At 36.5% G+C, this 19912-nt stretch overlaps 1 protein-coding gene across 4 annotated transcripts; it reads right to left on the bottom strand.

Annotated features, from left to right (window-relative positions):
• Positions 1-3829: 3829 nt before the first annotated feature.
• clip3 (CAP-GLY domain containing linker protein 3) lies at positions 3830-18810 on the bottom strand. Of its 4 annotated transcripts, none has more exons than XM_058413099.1 (15): positions 18653-18810; positions 17959-18038; positions 16206-16356; positions 15854-15993; positions 13357-13450; positions 12935-13096; positions 12231-12349; positions 11833-12069; positions 10083-10218; positions 9732-9878; positions 7843-7977; positions 7329-7452; positions 6925-6989; positions 6449-6521; positions 3830-6338 (listed from the first exon to the last, which is right to left on the bottom strand). In XM_058413099.1, the coding sequence occupies exons 3-15, from the start codon at positions 16333-16335 to the stop codon at positions 6281-6283; spliced, it is 1620 nt and encodes a 539-aa protein (XP_058269082.1). In that variant the 5' UTR covers positions 16336-16356; positions 17959-18038; positions 18653-18810; the 3' UTR covers positions 3830-6280. The 4 variants fall into 4 exon arrangements, with proteins under 4 accessions (XP_058269082.1, XP_058269078.1, XP_058269079.1 ...); XM_058413095.1 differs by having other exon boundaries at positions 17964-18038; XM_058413096.1 differs by having other exon boundaries at positions 3830-6335; positions 17964-18038.
• Positions 18811-19912: the final 1102 nt, after the last annotated feature.

The raw sequence follows: 19912 nt of genomic DNA, 5'->3' as shown, positions 1-19912 counted from the left end.
ATGCATGTCAGTGAAGGGTATACTTAAATTAAAGAATAAGCCGAGTTTATGTGCTTCATGGCACGTCATCTTCAAGCAAAGCATAAATTAGTGAAAACATGGAACCCATCGAAAATAAGAATGAAAGAAAGAAAAAAAGAAATTGGTTTTCTCTGGGCTTTATTCTAATATATGAGCTCTCTCTTCTGGCAGTGCTCTGTACTGCATGATACTTATCACATGGGCTTTCATTTCATGTCCTCGCGACAACTGCCTTCATGTGTTAAAAGGATGCAATAACTTAAGATATCTTATTCTGTGGGACTTTAATTGGGTAATGAAAGCTTTGTTAGGACATATTGTTCATCAGTACCCTGCAGCCTATGTGACCTGAAATGACTTGGCCAACAGGCAGTTGTCTTTTCCAATCAGAGAGAAGTAAATACTTGGAATACTACTCAGAAATTGGTTGTTTCTTATGCTTAAGGGAAATCCATACGTGTATCATTCACGACTATACAAATCAAATCAAAGCAAATAATCAATTAACACTGTGATAGGTTGACCCTGAACACACAAAAAAAATGTGTTAAATTTGTTTAGATGCTGCACTGTTGAATCTATTTTTGCCATTTTGGATTTATGTCAGGTTCAGTGAACCGTATGTTACATGCTCAGATCAGAGCTGCTGCTTGGAGCCTTCACTATAAGCATGCATTTCTGTTTGAAAGAGGTTATGCTTTTGCTAATTGCCTGTTGGCCCAAATCGAATCCTGACTGCAGTAGTGGATGCTCATGCTCATGTGTGCTTGTTACTCACAGAAATGTGTATCAGAAAACTGAAAATGGGTCACATCAATTCATAATTCAATGTGCTATGCTCAAAGAGATTTTCTGTTAGTCTGCACCATGTGGTGCTATGCTGGGCTATTTTCATTGTTAGACAGTGTTGCTTTGATGGATGATGATGTTTTAAATGCCTGAGCTGCTGCTACTGCTTTGATCTTTAACTCTACATATGGGATGATATTGCATTCTTCATTTGTTCTGATTTTAGTGGAATAAAAAACACTCCAATCTTAATCAGTGGAACAGTGTCTTAATCACAAATATTTCCATGTTTTCCATTAATTTGTTTCTAAACATACATAGATGACTTAAAAAAAGTTGATAATGCTGGTGGGTATTATTATGTATTGTTAGTATGTAAGATTTAAAGCACTTTAATGAAGTCCTTGTGGTTTACATCATGGAAACCTTCACAGGAAAATCTTGTGGTTTTAACATAACTTTCCATTTATTGCTTTTAAGATATTCTCAATTTATTAGCACGTTTAGAGAAAAATGAATCAGATCCACAATAACTTAAACCTTTTAATGGAAGTATACTTATAGATATATCTAAGTGGTATAAGTTGAATTATTAGCTATTATATGTAGCCTAATATTGTTAAAATAAGCATATAATTTCACCTTAAACTAAAAAAAATATATACAACAGTTGTTATCGCTTTAAATAATAGCACCCCCATGTGAAACATGAAGATGGCGACATTGTCACACTTCATATTTCACTGAAAGAAAAGCCTCTGCTTTCAATCAAGAAAATAAGCAACCATTAGTATGTTCTAACCTGCACGAACACCCTTCACAGAATAAAACTGATAAATAAAGAACAAGTCCATACCCCATCTATTCAAGGTGATCACAAGACTTTCGTCTATACAGCAAGTCGACTTTCATCTAACAAACTTCAGAGAAATTCGCTGCTCTTTATATTCACGTTTTTGGTCTTTGAAGTTCTAACATCAATGTGTGACGTCATTATTCCAAAAACCATCAGGGTCTGATGTCATGAAACAAGGCCACGTGCATGATTTGATGCAGACCTATTTTTGAAGTTCCATACGGATAATAAAGTGAAAGTTGGTGGTTAATCATATCTAAATTATATATTAGCTATAGTAATTGATTTTTACTATCACATCCATGATAGTTCCATGATGTGCAATGTGTCGAGATTCGGCGTATGAAGGAAAACTGTAAACAATAACTATACTGGTTCAAATAGAGGAAATTGATTATGTCCTATAAACATAATTATTTTTTGGTTGTTCATTCATACTAGGATATATATAAAGAAAACTAATGTTACAACCTAAAATATACTTCCTCTTATTATTGTCCGCACATTGTATTTAACCTAAAAAAAAATCCGAGGCCTTTAATTAAGCCAACGTAAAAGCTTACTATATTTAAGAGTGATTTTAGTTTTAACTTTTCCCTTGAACAGAAAAGTGTCAAAGTCATCAAAACTGAGATGTACAAAGGATTTCAAGCTCCTTTAACTGTCATATCAAAAGATAATTGCCTTGTAGTGGGCCTTTGAAGAACCTTTGTACTTCCACAATGAACACAGAGGTGATAATTGACCAATAATGGAGTTATTAATCCCAACCTTGGATTTAAGATGGTGGAGAGAATAAATATCAGTCTTACTCCAGACTGAGACAGAACAACCTGAGAGTTACCACAAGCAGGATTTCATGATTAGAAGATAACTGAGAAATGAACATGGATGCATCGAAGTTCTCCAACTTCACTATTGATTACATTCTGGGGGAAAGGGCTGGACCTCAACCGCATGCAGACCTTTCATCAGCATCACAGACCTTTCAGGAAGATTGTAGTAAAGTCAGCCTGCCTTCAGCGAGTGGGTTTAACCCTCATGCAAGCGGGATGGCAGTGATGGCTTTCCCTGCGACCTGCACGGGCATCTACGACACAGCAGCTTGTTATAACACTTTCCACTGCTGTGGACCTGTCGCTTGCTATCAGACCAACTTTAACATGGGTTTCCACAGCGGGGAGCACTGGTTTCATGCCCATCCAGGTAAGACTTATACTTTTAGTAGGTACCAATACATTTATATGTATATGAAGTTTTTTTTCTTCTAAATAGGCTATGCATATATGTGTGCATCTTTGCGTGCACAAAGTCTAATATTTTCTGACAGTATTGCATGGTTTATTTTCAACACTGAAGATATATTCATTTGAAATTTTCTAATAATGCAGATTACGACAAAGAGGAAAGTCATCAAAATCCTCAGCACAGACAACGAAACCGCATCAGGACAGTGTTCACCGAAAGCCAGGTGAAACAGCTCGATCAGCTCTTCAACATCACCGACTATCCAACTGCGGAAGCGCGTGCACAACTGGCGAGAAACACGGGCCTCAGCGAAGAGACAGTGCGGGTAAGATAACTACCTTCTTGGCTATTCAGACCTCAAACTCTGAGATATTTTAATGCAGCTTTATTTTGAATATCTTAATTAATTTATTTGCAGTAGCACTGTACCGCAAAGCATAAACATTCTAAAAGAATAGGAAGGATTGCTGTTGTTTTAGTTGCATTGTAGTTGAAGTTTATCATATAGACAGCAGGGGGCGCCAAATACTTATTTATTGTTGATACTAAAAAATCTGCCATTTTTTCCCCCTTAAAGCCTTCTTTTCTTTTTTTGACAGTATAAACTGTATGTGGCACTATATTTGATGAGTTTCCTTGTTTGAATGTAATAATGAAAAGTTTTTTTTCTTCTCTCTCACTTTGTAGGTTTGGTTCAAAAATCGCCGGGCTCGCCGCAAGAGGCAGAAAAACTCAAGTGACTCACCAGAGCCTTAAACAACTTTCATTTATCTTATTTTATTTACAGCTGAACATCTCTGTTTTAAACAAAAATAAAGCTTGACATTCCACACATTAAAAGCATTGTTGTTTTGCTCTTTTTTTTAAAAAAAAAAAACAACTTAAATTTTCTACAAATCACAACAGGAAACAATGTACGAAACACCAAATGTTTATTAATGGTCTATCTATTAATGGTATATCCATAGGGGGAGAATTCCCACTTGATGTTATTAACATGCTAATACACTGCTGAAAAAAGAAAGAAGCACAAATTCATAATAACAGCATGCAGTAGCCTAGTTAGCAAACCCAGAACTGACTCCAAGCATAACAATCATCACAAATATTTCTTGTAGTAGATAGTTCACATGAACACATAAACATGGATATTGTCACCAGGTTGTCCAACTGATGCACATTAAAAAATACATAGTGAAATTATCAAAATATATCTTCTTGGACAAATAAATGTTTACAAATCAATAATATCAAGTAGCCTATGTGACTGTGTAGATGAACAAAATGCATTAATAAATTGATCTGAAAAGGAATAAAACAGAGAGATATTTTATACACTCTAAATTGCTGTTAAAATATCTACCCATTAGTTCTTTTTGTAAATGAATCAAATGAAAAGTGTTTAGAAATCGAAGTCATAGTATTTGGATGGAACATGTATAGTATATTTTACTGAAAGATGTATAGTTTAAAAAGTCACCCTAAAACAATACACTTGTCACAAATCGCCACATTTCAGTGATTGTGTTTACTACTGGTTATACTGTAGGACATTTTGCACTCAATCTTAAATGCCTTTCACTAGTCTCATATCACTACAGAGACAATGTTTGCACTACACAAGTTCAATAATACATAAATAAGTTCCAGTCTGACAACACTATGGAAAAAATACCTAGATCTGTTAAGCCATGTTGCATTTGACATTTTTTTTTTGCAGTTCTGTTGATCAAGTTGCTCATAGAAAAGGTGAACAAGCCAATTTTTCCCCTTACATTTAGCCAGTAACTGTAGGCGAGTGATGAGTCAAAAATCTTAATTCTGCCTATGGATAATGGTAACTGAGATGACCCAAAGCAGTTGATCTAGTTAAGGGTGGAAAGTTGAGAGATCTCAGCTCTCAGTCATGCTGTGCTTATGTACACTAATATGCCAGCCATATTCAGAGCAAATTGACGTAGGTTAAATATTGCTGTTTATTTATCTAAGCACTTGTTGACAAATATATTTACACACTTTTCTGACTGCTAGAGTTGCTGAAGTGGAGCATTAATAAGACCTATTAAAACGGAAATGAGAGAGAGAGAGATATATATATATAGATGTTTCAGAAAATTATGTACAATTTATTTTAGATTATTTGAGTATTATTAGATTGTTGACTCATGAAATTATACATTTTTGAAATTACTTTCAGATGTAAATCTGTTTCAGTGTCACTCCATTATATAATTTTACTGATTAGTTACTTAACTGAATATACTTTAGCACAGGTGATTATACTAGGGTAGTGTCTGTCCTATTTTTTGGTTTACATAGAAAATTACAGAATTATATGTGTTATTTATTAACCCTTTAAAGTATGTAGTGTTGTGTGGTAGTGTATATTATTATTAATTACAGAATCATGAATTGCCCCATACACCCATGTCTGCCCAGTCATGCAGAACACATACAAATATGAATATTTTGCATCCTTTCAATGGGAACAACAATTATAAACAATAAATCCTGTCTCCTGTAGATAACTATCTCTTGTTAGATAACATAGTGTTACTTTATGTCATTGTATGTGCAAATTTAACATCTCTTAGAATGACAGTAATTATCCATACAAACAATAACTACTGAATTAACTAACTAATGAAAAGGCATTTAAAAGCTTGGTTTTCTACTGAACACTGAAATTATAACAGTGCACAATGAAGCAACAGCAACCACAACTGTAGGCCAGGGTATGGGGTACAAACTGAATAAAGCTGCTTCTTAAAATAAAGAAACAACCAAGGCTACACAAAGACATCTGCCTGTATGTTTTTGTGGCCTTCATTTTAGGGTGATTTTTGGCAACATAAAAGTATCTACATTTCTTGTTCTAATGAATGGCTTTTGTTAGGGTTACTTTCCCCTAATTCAGAATTGTTCTTTTACTGATCATTTAACAAATGGAATGCAGGACATTGTTTCTTTACAAGGCACTAGTTTTTGCTATTGAACTGCAATCAAAGGGGAAGGCTGGGAGAGGGACCTTGCACATTTGTGCCTCTGACAGTCTGCATGATTCTTAGAGAGAAAACCGAGTTAAGGATGGGTGGCTGCTCAGGCAGTGCTAGCTCAGTGCTTAATGCTTTTGAGCTAGTTGTAAGATGACTAGGAGTTTATCTGCCAAAGTACTGACGGACCGTTGAGCAAAACCTTTAATCCACAGCTTCATGTTTTGATTATATTTTGTCTCATTTGTAGGTCGCTTTGAAAAAGCGTCTGCCAAATGAATAAATGTAAATGGATGGACAGTGAGAGGGGAACTCTAACATTTGGGAAGGAATGTAAGAATGATAAGGGGAAGAGGAGTAAGAAGTAGTGAATTTAGGTTTGCATTTCTGCACGTAGCATCCAGGGGAACCAACAGCAGAACAGCAACCTGCTGAAACAAAGTGAAAAATGCCACGGTGAGATCTTGGTGTTATAATTACTTCTGGGATTTGAGATTTTTTGGAAATACATATTTCTGGAATGCATGGGAGGTCAGCATACCTGGATATGGAGTTCTCAGATGTGATATCTTTGGGAGACCTCATCGCATTGAAGTTACGTTTTGGCTGGGACACTGGGAAATTCACAAGTAGACAATTGTCATCATAATATTACTATTAATAAAAAATATTTCAAGTGGAAGTCCACATGCAGTAGTATACGAGATACTGTTGAGTTTTCTATATACTCTATTCTGACAATCAATCTACTCTATTCTGAGCAGAATCATTACAATATCTGTTACATTCTGTGGACTACAGGTGGGGCTATTATTAGAACATGCACATTTCTAAAGCAAATGAGAAATAGAGCTTGTTACATTTGTATAAGTATATGTCATACATGAACAGTATGTTGAAATTTGCAAGCTGGTCTAAAATTATTTCAAACAAAGAGAAAACCTGAACTGAATGAACTATATTTTAATATTTTAGTGGATGGTCAGCAAAAAAGATGAGCATGCTCCTTATACTTACTAGTCACCTGGTGAACTTTCTTAACAAGCTTGCCATCACCCTGGGATTCTTTAGGTCCTCCAATTCTGCAGATTACAAAAAGTTGGGTCATATCCCAACCATACAATCATATACCGTCTACTGATCAAATCATGTATAATAGATTACTGATCAAAAGGTCAAGTGTTCAAATCCCTGCACTGCCTAGCTTTCTTTTATTGGAGCAAGGCCCTCAACCTTCTTCTGCCCAATTATATACAAAAAAAAAAGGTGCCAAATGTAAATGGTATTACAGATGCCATACAGAAGGCTATTGTGTTAGTGTGGGAGTTTAATAAGAGAAAATAGAGTATAAGAGAAAAGTTCAAAAAGAGCAAATATCTGATCTTCAACCATACAGCTAATATTAAGTGTTAATATTTTACCTCTGAACACGTGAAGGTGGTGCAAACACTCCATATTTGGGCAGGCAGCTGAAGTAGCGAACTCCAAACACAGAACCATCATGTTTCCCAGTGGGCTGCTCCAATTCTACACCAAACCAGAAGCCTATGGAGAAACCAAGACAAACAGAGAAACAGGGATCAGAATAACTCTTAAAATAAAACAGGACTGATCTGGGAAATCCCATCAAATTTTTGTATATTCTAACAAAAAATGTAAGTTTTTGACTGCATCATAACTTTACACCATAGCTTTCAGAATCCAGATCATTGATTGACATGCTAGCACCACATTGTTGGAAGCCCACTCAATTTAGTTTACAGATACTGACTGGCATATAAAGTAAGGAATAAACACATTTTTCTTACTTTTTACCCTTTCCAGGGCTTTAAATTCATGAGTATATACTGTATTTATGACTATAGCAATTCGAATACCTAAATATTTTGTCTGATCTCATGAAATAGCTTGTAAATGTTTCAACAATTAACATACCTGGTGCAAAGTCTGTTTTGCCATAAAAACGCACAATTCCTTGCTTCTGTCCAGCCACTAGAACCTGATCTCCCACTTCAATCTTCACTCCATCAGGATCCAGACTGGCCACTGACAGAGATTTCTTCCTCAAAGCTAAAAGAACAATGTGAGCATGGTTTGGGTAAAACTGTGTTTTAATATTGAAAGCCTTTCTTTTTTTAGTTTAATGATCTGAATCTAAGGTTTTACCTCTCTAGAACAATAATTATTTGTAAGTACAATAATTACTAGGGATGCCACAATACTCAATATAATATTGAACCGTTCGGTACGACCTCCAGGTTCAATACGCGTATGTGAACCGTGTTTTTTTTTTCGTTTTTTCCTTAAAACAATAATAACCATGCGTTTTTATTACACTCTGAACCGCCTGTTTGTGTTTGCCTGTACTGTATGTCTACGTGCTGAGACAGACACGCCTCCCTGAGAGTAAATATCCAATCAGTGAGCGCTAAAGTTAGGGGCACTTAACCATGCTTGCGATGCTGGCATCAGATTTCACAGTCTAATCCTGGAGAGAGGTGAAACGAGACAGAAATACGAGGAAGCACCGCTGTCTTTCAAATCTGTGGTGTGAGAACATTTCGGATTTGTTGTTGGCTATGATGCCGATTAAACAAAAATGCTAAACAAAAAATTACTGTGTTTAAGCAGTTACACACGAGTTAGCTACTCAAATGGAAATACTTCCAACACAACCACACATCTGCAGCTCCATCACCAGAGATATCACTGTGTGGAAGCAGGATGGCAGAGCAGGTAACACAGGCATCCAAAAAGTAACAGTCCCTAGCTGATTCCTTTTAGCGTTCATACCCAACTGGCTCTGAGAGACACAAAAAATAATTACAATATAATAATTCTGTGAGTAATTTCTGTGATCGGTGATGTGGGCTTTCGGCACCTTATAAAAGTGCTCGAACCGCATTACACACTACTGACACGTCTTTTTTTCCTGGCCGCTACGAAAAAAAATCGAAAACGAACTGTCTAAAGCACAAAGCCTTGCTCTAATAACAGACATTTGGACCTTGGGGGCAACAAAGAGTTATCTCACCCTTACTGGTCATTACAGAGCGGATTGGGAAAAAAGAGCGCCGTACTCCAAACCCGTCCCCTGTAGGAAAGTCATACAAGCGCTAATTTATATCTCATGATTTTCAGTACACTATGAATGTGTACAAGTTGATTTTTGCATTTAAGTAAAATAAAGAGAATTGCAACTTAACATACTTACTGTTCCTGTCACATTAGCAAAGAATAATGGAAAAAAAACAACTTTCATTTGCCAAGCCATCTGAACCAAACAGAAAACCGTGGTTAAAAAAACGCGGTACGTATTGAACCGTGGGTTAACTGTATTGATGCATCCCTAGTAATTACTAGTACCAGAATAGACAAGTTTACTAGAATATTGTAGCACTAGAATATAGTGATATAACTATTAATAATTAGAAAAGTAATAATAGTTATCTTTTAAGTAATATCAGACAAGTGAGAGTGCTGTTATACTGAGTATCAGTTCAGCTGATATTGTTTTTACAGAATAACTGACACAATATAGGCATATATTTTGTATATTTTTGCCAAACAACACACAGACTGACTGACAGTCTGCAATAAGTGTAGTAATGGTTTCTGTGTAATAAACATTTGCTAAAATTTAAAATGTTATGTAGAGAACAAGGACAAAAAGAATGTTACAAACAGTGAAATTTTCCAGTGCTGTTATACTAAATATCAGCATTCACTCAAAGGCTACTTGTTCAAACACATTAATGGACCAGAACTATAACTACTGTATAAAAGAAAATATGGTAAAATATTTTTTTTACTATTTTACTCACACTTCTCACGATCTTTCTCTTTTTTCTCTTTCTTGATTTTGCCAGTGACACGGGAAAAGTCCATGCGGGGGGTTTTGGGAGTGGAAGTGACTGAAGAAGGGGTTTGATCCACAGCTTTTTTGATTTTGGACACAGGGGCAAAGATTCCTGCATAATAATAATAATAATAATAATAATAATAATAATGGCTTTATTATTTTATTACAATTTTTAGTAATAATATAATATTGCTAAAAAGTAGCAAAATCCATGAATGAAATAACCGAGTTGTGGTAAAATAAGGGCATACATCAGGAATTTGTATTTAGTAAAAATTCCTAGACCTATATTGCAGCATGAAGATAAGCGTACCTAGTTTAGGAGGGCAGATAAAGTAGCGGACTCCACCCACACTCCCATCATTCTTGCCCTCTGGTTCATCCAGTTCAATGCCCACCCACTGGCCACTAGCAAACTCAGTGGTTCCACAAAAACGAAGTGTGCCAGCCTGAGGAAGAAAACAGGCTATATATTATGACTGATGAATGAGCCTGAATGAAAAAAGAGTTTAACTCTACAACTATTACTTACCTACTCTGGAAGAAAGTTAAAAGTTACTTAAACACTGAGGTAGTTACAGCATGTTCTTCTGTGTTGCTATCAGTGTTCTGATGAGAGTGTCAAGGACCCTTTTTAGGGTTTTTGTATACATCAAACCACATAGAACTCTGGCACTTGGTAATGTTAAAATAACACACTAATATACATGAAATAAGAACAGGGTGTACTGTTTCAGGAAAATTAACAACAGCATGGTGTGTTATCATCTCAAAGCTGATTATTTTCCTATAACAGCACACCCGAAACAAAAAAGTTAAAAAAAACATAAAAAGGTGCCATGGCGGTCAGTGCTATTGGCAAATCAGGGAAATTAATAACAACAATTAATATCTAATTATGTTCAACTAAGTTTAAGTATGCAATCATGATCAGAGACTGAATTTGCATTTGGTCATCATGCTAGATGACATAGTGCTAATGTTTTTGACTGGAACAGATGTACTTTGTACCATTACTGTGTCACTGAACTCCTGTACCTAGTTATCAGATATCAGGCTATTACCGAGCATCGCACACACACACTCTTTTCAGGCAATCCACCTAGCACAATGATTTTCTGAGATCGAAGGAAAACACTTTCTATGAGACATGGAAAGAACCAAAGAAACGGCTGCTGAAATACGAGTCTGTGTGCTTTAGTAAATGCACTTTAACAATGGGAAGGCAGCCCATCATGTAGGTTCTCACACCCTCTTTATTTAAAGTCACAGAGACACATATAGTTCAAAAGAGGCACTGCAGCATGAAATATGTTATCAATTACGTGTCATTATTGCACCATTTTACTCTTAAAGGACACATTTTTAATGTAGAGTCTGAAAGTGGTGCACCCAGAATATGCATCCTAAGAATGTACAGATGATACTATGACACACACACACACACACACACATTCATTCAATCGCTTTATCCTTGTCAGGGTTACATAGATTTAGAGCAAACTCCTAAAACACCGGATGCGAGGCACGAAATCGAAGCCAGTCTATCACATGGCGCCATGCACACACACATTCATATACTCATAAACAGCTACGGGAAATTTAGAGTAGCACCTACCATAATGTTTTTTGGAGGCATGAGAAATGCAGAACCCAGAGGAAACCCAAGTAAAAACAGAGATAGCATGCAAAACTCTACACAGATAGTAACCTAAGCTCAGGATGAAACATATTATCTACTGCTACTTTTTAACAGATGGATTGATGCACAGTTTGGTTGTATCGCATAGTAGTGGCTCCCAAACCTGAACATTTCAACAATGCGAAGTTAGTTACATGGTATACTACATCCTGTATTTAAATATTCTTTAATTACAACTGTATAATGAAGACTTCTTACAGCTAACAGAGACTGATGAAATTCAACTGTGACTGAAAGATTTTTGGCCTTCAAAAAAGGAAACTTAAACTCTTTTAAGGTCAGTGACTATGCAAATATCTTCATCACTGTGTCTTTTTCATTCCTCACTCTTAGTTTTTATTCTTTTGTGTTTCTCACTCACCTTCATGTCATCCAGAACCACACGGTCACCCAACTTCAGGCCGAGAGAAGACAGCATGAGGTTGCCAGGAATGTTGTCATAGTTGGGCAAGGTGACACGCGGAAGGTTACAGCTGAGGGGCAGAGCATCTAACAGTAGTTGCTTTAGCTCTTTAGCCACCATGGCTGCTTCTGCTTTATCTAGGGTCATGTCCATGGGATCAGGAACCACATCAGCAGGGACTTGGCCCTTATCATTCTGGCAAAGTTAGTGGAAAAGGAAACTTGGTGTTAAGTCTAGCACTGTATAGTAATATGGATTTTGACATATGGGGAAATAATGATTGGAAATATTTAATAATGGTTTGGTGTAAAAATAGAGCTAAACAGATTTTAACATTAACAGCTAAACTGTCGTACTCTGACAGTAGGGTTGGCTCCATGCTCCAGAAGACACTTGACAGCTCCCAGGCAGAGGTTGGAGGCAGCAATGTGAAGGGCAGTGCCATAGTAGAAATCACTGCAGGTAGAATTGAGTACTGCAGAAAAAAAAGATGAGCACCAATGTTATCAAACTAATGAGATGCCCCACAGCTTTAACTGTTCATTACCTGTTTTATTATTAGCCTTTTACGGAATGCATGACATTTACAATTAAATTATGATCTTATATGTTGAGACTTAAACGGTTTGATTGACTGTATATTCTTTGAAAGCAAAATAACATTCTCTGAATCTCAACATATGAATGGGGATTTATAGGAATAAGAAAATGGCTATATTTTCCAGTACTACCTCCTGATCAGAGACAGAAAGAGAAATAGACAGAGAGAGAGTGAGAGAGAAATAGAGAGAGAGAGAGAGAGAGAGAGAGAGAGAGAAATAGAGAGAAATAGTGTGTGAGAGAGAGAGAGAGAGAGAGAGAGAGAGAGAGAGAGAGAGAGAGAGAGAGAGAGAGATTATGCATATCTAAAGACATTACCAGTTAAGTACAATAAAGTAGCTGCATGGACATGGAGCTGATCTATACTTATTGCTTCACTGTGCAGTCCATGTGGCTTCTTTATTGTACTTAACTAATAAAGTGTTCATATATGTGGTGATTTGAATGTGTGTAAAATGACCTTTAGGTTTAGAAGCTTTAAGCAGAACCCGGATCAGCTCAGGAACATCAAAGTAAGCAGCATAGTGAAGTGCATTCATGCTGGTCCAGCGACTGCGGAGGCTGACATCTGCACCCAGAGCAATCAGCTGATTAGTCAGCCTGAGGGCTGCTTCAGGGTCACCTGAAAATCAGTTATGAAATACAGTTGTATACAAAATTAGTACTAAAAACAGTTCTTGCCAAAAAATTACAATATGTGAAATCCATCAACAATTTTCACAGCATGGGTGACAAAATCATTGCACTGCCTCCTCTGATTAGTGCCACCTCTGAGTACTAGCTTTCTGTTACAGTATTTTGTTTTAACAAGACTCTTAAACAATAATTTCCTTATAAAACATGAAACAAAACACGAGCCTGAGACCATGGCCAGTTACTCACCCACTCCATGAGCCCCTGCTTTGCAGCTGTAGTGCAGTAGAGTCATGTCCGTCAGTCCATCACGGTCATTAACATGACATCCACGCTTTAAAATCTGGAAGGTAAGAGCTCAGATTTGGCATTTGGTAGACACCTTTATCCAGAGCAAATTACAGTTATCTCATTTATTCAACTGTGCAATTAAGCTTGGTGATGCTTGGACTTGAACTCACAACCTACTGATGAGTAGTTCTTTTTACCTACTGATGTATAAGTGCTGAGTGATGGGGTAGGAAAAGAACAACAGCTACTCATGACTAAACATTGGAAAAACCATTGATTGGCCATTAGAACAATTAGCTCTTTACACCTAATAATGAAGGATGTGATAAATTCACAGGTGTAATGGATGAAACAGGAATTCACTTCTGCTGAGTCATTTCACACAGCTATATCAGTTTCACTTACCACCAGGCTCTCACCAGGATCTCCACTTAGAACAGCAGCCATTTTGTGTATGTGATTGTGTCTACATGAAAGATGGTGTTTAAAAGGGTGAAAATGCTAATTAGGCTTTCAAAATCATGTGAAATATAAAATGTATGATCATATAATTGTACCCTCTAGCAGTTGATGACTGACCTCCTTGACCCTGAGATACTATCCAACATGTACCAGATAAACATGTCATTGACCCATAGATATGTTTATGTTTTTTTCTGAAAAGGTGCCTAAAGCATTTAAAACAAACATATATATGTATGTACAGTCCAAGCCAAAGACTGCTACAAATTTAACATAAAGTAATATGCAGTCCAGTTTTGCTGGACTACTTTGTAAGCTTTTTTTTTAGTTCAGTGAAGCTCTTTTGGACTATATGTTACCAGTTACAAAAATTGCTAAAACAACAACAACAAAACATTGTTCATGTTACTAGTTCTAATTTTAATTAAATGAAGCATTGAAAAGGCTACTGGTTCTGGTTTTGGGGATAACTTGGGGTTGAAGTAAAGAGTAACAGTATTACCTTTTTCCAAGAAATAATGATAATCCCTGTTACATTTTGAAAGAAGTAGTTAGCAATTTGTAATAGATTACTTTTTTTTTTTTTTACTAACTATCCCATCACTGCTTTTTTTGGCCTTTGGTCAAAGGCACTCACTGGGCTAATTATTAGCCACTGTAAAAGAGTAGCTCAACTCAATGAAAAAGCAGTGACCTGTCCAAAGCAGTGATTTAGAGCAAGGCTCAATTTCTAGTGGAGAAGACTTATCATCTTTGCCATCAATCCTTGCACTAGATCCACTAGATGAAGTCCCAAGAGATGCAGGCAACACCATATATCTTTATTGATCCTCATAATACAGAGGTTTCTGTGTGTGTTAGTTGTAGAGAAAGAGAGATCAAGACCCTCACATTAGAAATGAGATATTTTCAACAGAGAATTAAAAACTAGTACAGAGAAATGGATAACAAACATATGTATTTGACCCACATGCATGGTTATCCACAGGAGTAAATGAACATAGTGAGGCATTGCATAATTATGAATCCCCTGAATTGAGCAAGGAAGGACTTCAAAATATCAAAATATATTAGTGCAGAGGTTTGCAACCCTTTTCACTTGATATCTGCCTTGCTAGTGAATTAATTTCCATCCCACATTCAACAAAGCTGATCCTCCTAATCAAGTACACTGACTGTCTGTCGTTGATCTTTTGTCCTATGATCATCACTGGATAAAGTTTATTTAATAAATTGGCATATAGGAAAATGTAAAAATAGAAAAAAACACTTGTGTTCTCTGTTAATCAATTACTGTAATTGACCCCTATAATCTCTATAGATCTCTATAATCTCTATAGACTAATGTACATGCAAGAGCTAACATTGCTTAATGGCACAGGATTGCTCCAAACCACTTTCTATACAGCATCAGAAACCCAACACCTCTTAGCAGCCAGATAAACACAGCTATCTTTCTGTTCCAAAATGGCAACAACCACAACTCTACCAAAAAAGGCCCTATTAAAGATAATAAGTTCACTGTCTGTGTCAGGAAGTAACTGAGTGAAACTTTCATTTTAAAAAGTCAATCTAAATAATGTGAAGGCAACGTTTTTATGAATCAACTGCATTATACCCATTGCCCTACTACTTTAACCCTCAGATACTGACTCACTGTTTTCTGTAACACAAAAACCCAGTGAAAGCAACAGTGCATGCAATGTGATGAAGTGCAAAGCAAACTGCCCCTGACACACAATAAAAATTTAAATGGCACTGAATCTAGGTAAAACCTTATAATTAGAAAATACATGGCAAATTAATCCCCTTTAAACCTGACAAGCACTATTGTAAATTAAATATGAAGATGTAGCTTACACTGCTTGCATGGACATGTTTTATTCTATAATATACTGTCAAATCTCCCTGCATACTTGCATTTGAGTGTATTAAGACCAGTAGTTTTATTCACAATAACAATGGTGTGCAAAACACAGGGACTGTCTCTCACCTCTTCACCGATTATGTCAATCTTGTGCTGCACTTGTGGGACCCACTGACGGATGATAGCAAATAGTTCAGGGATGGTGGTGCAGGGATCCATCAGAATCTCCAAACAGGCTGGGTCATTTGGGTCAAAGAATGTGAAGGCTGAAATAGAAATTAAATATTATAGTACAATATATTGTAATATATGGTTGGACTTTTATGTAGAAAAGGGTTTTCAAATCAGTGATGATATTTAACTGAATCAAAGCCAACTAATTATATAATAACAATTTCTTAGATCTGCATCATTACTCTTAAAAATCAGTGTACAGGGCATACACATTTCCTTTCATTACACATATCCAAACACGCACCATAGTCTTTGGGGAGTGGGGCCTGGGCAGATGGGTGGACCATTGGTTTTTTGCGAGATTCATGTTTTGGACTGGTATACTCTGAGGTAGGCTGGGCCTCCTCTACATCAGGAGTGTCCTCTTTAGTCATTTTTCTGGATATGACTGTGGCCTGGAAATAGAACACACAGAGAATCAGACAGCAGCATGGTGTAACCATTTAAATAATTCAGTGAGTGGTGATGCCACACATATACCACTCAGACAGATTGTTTTTTGATGTTGGTGATTAAAAAATACATTTAGTTCTATCGAAGGTTTCCCATAGAGGTACATCAGCCCAAGTGTTAACCTGTGTGGTATAGAAGTGATTGAAGACCATTTGGCTTGATCTTATTAAATTTACCTTACCATAGTTCCAGTAATAGTATTGAAGACAGTTCAAATAATCAGCACAATAAATGTGTTTTTTCTGTAAAAAGAATAGTAATAAATATAAAAATTGTATATCATTATATGACCCTTGTCTTTTAAACTTAAAATAGACTGAAAAAATGACAACATTCTTGTGTTGTGAAAACACCTACACCTACTAAATGTATTTGAATATATGTATAATATAAAAATAATGTCCTGTCTGATTTATCATGAGACTTCTGTATAAAAAAATCCAACAGCAAAGACAGACTGATGTGGTATTTACATTGCCAATAAAAGCCAAAAATCCAAGTTGTAGAGGTTTCTGGTCCTTTTTTTAATTAGTCCTGACCTGTATTAATCTGAGTTTGTTATCTGCCATTGAATTCCCATGGTAGTGGAAGTTGTAATGAGTGTCTACCCTACAAAGGTAAGTACAGCCTGCAGTCTAGGGAAACACAGAATGAGTCATTGTTCACTGAATTGTCTGCGACAAGGCTTACAAGAAGCTATACTACCATTTTAAAGAACTAAAATGCTGATAGCTGGATCTCCTACCTGGTAATGCTCAGGAATTATTTCAGGAAATATATAGTGCATATTCATGCTATATTAAAGTAAATATTTCTTCAGGAGACATGTAACCTGTACAACAATGTCATGTACATTTAAATAACAACTATAAGTACCTATTAATTCTGACTGAATCTAACCCATTCAATAATTAACTGCAAAAAAGAGAACATGATTACAGGACTTATAAGTGAATGTAAATGAATTTGCCCTTGAATTTGCCTTGCCACTCAACACATATGGTTCCAAATCATCCAAATCCAAGACCTTTAAACTTCACAGCCAACTTCATAGTAATACTGTAATCACATGTATTGTATTACGGTAAATGTATTGCAGAACACTGGTCAGTAATCTGATTGTAAACAATGAACTGTTAGTCATTAATGACTGTATGTATGTTTGACCATATTTTTTGTCTATAATGCAACTACATGCACCATAGTTACATAAGATCTAAAAACCTCACCAAAGAAATGGTCATATATTAGATTCTACACAGCAAATATAAGTCCAAAGAATACTTTACCCAGGACAGTTCACCCTTGATAATTCACCCTTGCCTGTCCACTTTTTCAATACAATTTAACATAATTATGTTCATAACAATAGTTAGGAACTATGTTATAAATATAATTACTGTTTACTCTCATCCTGAAACTTGCTCTAAACATACTGCATGAGCCGAAACAGCATGATCACATTACCAGCACATCCATACCAACCAAGGCAAAAAATAATAATAAAATAAAATAAAATAAAAAATAAAAACAGAAAAACGAACCCAACCAGTAACTGATTCTCTGCAGCTGCAACTTCTAAGCGCTGGCCTGGAATCTGGTCTTGTGGTTTGTTCATTCACAGCTGGAATACATTATGCAGGTAAACATCTGTTTCTTAAGCCACCACAACCAACAACAAAATTATAATAATCTTATAGAATTATATGATTATATACATATACCCACTATACTTGTTTTTCTTTAATAATAATAATAATAATAATAATAATAATAATAATAATAATATGGTGCTTATGGCCCTTATGGTGTGAAGTGCACGTAATCTCTGCTAGCAAACAATTTATAAGAAAAAAAATACGTATAGCTGTTAATATTACTGTTAATAGACCATCTTTTCTCAATATAACTGAGATGCTATCGTACACCACAGCCCTCAGGAAATAAACTACTCAGTAATCTGAATAGAGAAACGCCCCATATACCAACGCGTATTAGAGAAGGCAGCTGAATTTCGTGTGCAACCTCACAAACAGATCGACGAATTTCTCAATAAATATATTAACACATCAACCGAGACGCAACTGAAACCACTGCGTTTTTACATCGTGTACATCCCACATTTCTTCCTCTGTGTCAACAAGAGAACATGGATGCTCCAAGACGGAGAACGAGGCGTCCAAACCGCGCCTCCACCCCTGCAACATAAACACCATCTGATTCAATATAACGGCGTACCTGATAACAAGCCGCAAAATCCCAGCGCTTCTTTCTCTATTTGTTAAACCGTTGTTTACAGCTGAGGCTCAGAAAGAAGAATAGAGGAAGGGAGGGATGGATGGATGCTGAAACGACGTGGATGCTGCTGTTGCTTTTCTCTCTGCTTGCGTCACTGATCTGACTCATGGCTGGACCACATGGAGCGCCAATCACATCCCCGCAAACAACCAAACGTGATGCTGCTTCTAGAAATCTCAGTCACACACCCGGATGCCATTTGCATTATAAGTTATACAGATACAAACATCGAAGTATTGTGTCTGTGGGGCAGTACATCTATCAAAATGAGTTCAAAATAATGTATCTACAGTGACAAATGAAAATGTAATATAAACGGATGCGCACGTAGCGTATTGAACACTGTTAGACACAGTCTCTATGCAAGAGAATGAGAACATTTTTGATCAACTATTTGACTGAATGGTAAATTGTGTCATTATAGGAAATAAGCATAAGCACAAACACACAATTTTTAAAGTATTAAGATTCTAAATGAGTTTATTCATGACAGATATTACAAAAATGAACAGCACTATTTCACAGTTGAAGATACAGTATATTGCCAAATCACTGAATTCAGGTGTTGTTTTTCAGGGGTTGTTCTTGGCCCCTTAGTTCCAGTGAAAGAAACTCTTAATGCTTCAGCATACCAAGACATTTTGGACAATTTCATGCTCCCAACGTTGAAGGAGATGACCCCTTCCTGTTCCAACATGACTACACACCAGTGCACAAAGCAAGGTACATAAAGACATGGATGAGTGAATTTGGTGTGGAGGAACTACACTGGCCTGCACAGAGTCTTGACCTCAACCGAATAGAACACCTTTGGGATGAATTAGGAGACTGTGAGCCATTCCAAAACTGGGACGTCTGCCTTTACATGCATATGAATTTAATATGGTGTTGGCTTGCCCTTTGCAGCTATAACAGCTTCAACTCTTCTCGGAAGGCTTTCTGCAAGGTTTAGGAGTGTGTTTATGGGAATTGTGACCATTCCTCTAGCAACGCATTTGTGAGGTCAGGCACTGATGCTGGACGAGAAGGTCTGGCTAGCAGTCTCCACTCTAATTCATCCCAAAGGTGTTCTATTGGGTTAAGGTCAGGACTCTGTGCAGTTCCTCCATAGTAAACTTGCTCATCCATGTCTTTATGGACCTTGCTTTGTGCACTGGTGTGCAGTCATGTTGGAGGAAGGAGCCATCCCCAAACTATTCC

Source organism: Hemibagrus wyckioides, linkage group LG17, assembly GCF_019097595.1.
Source record: "Hemibagrus wyckioides isolate EC202008001 linkage group LG17, SWU_Hwy_1.0, whole genome shotgun sequence".
Classification (NCBI taxonomy): domain Eukaryota; kingdom Metazoa; phylum Chordata; class Actinopteri; order Siluriformes; family Bagridae; genus Hemibagrus; species Hemibagrus wyckioides.
Note: the sequence above shows the minus strand (reverse complement) of the source record. Positions and strands in the feature narration are given on the sequence as shown.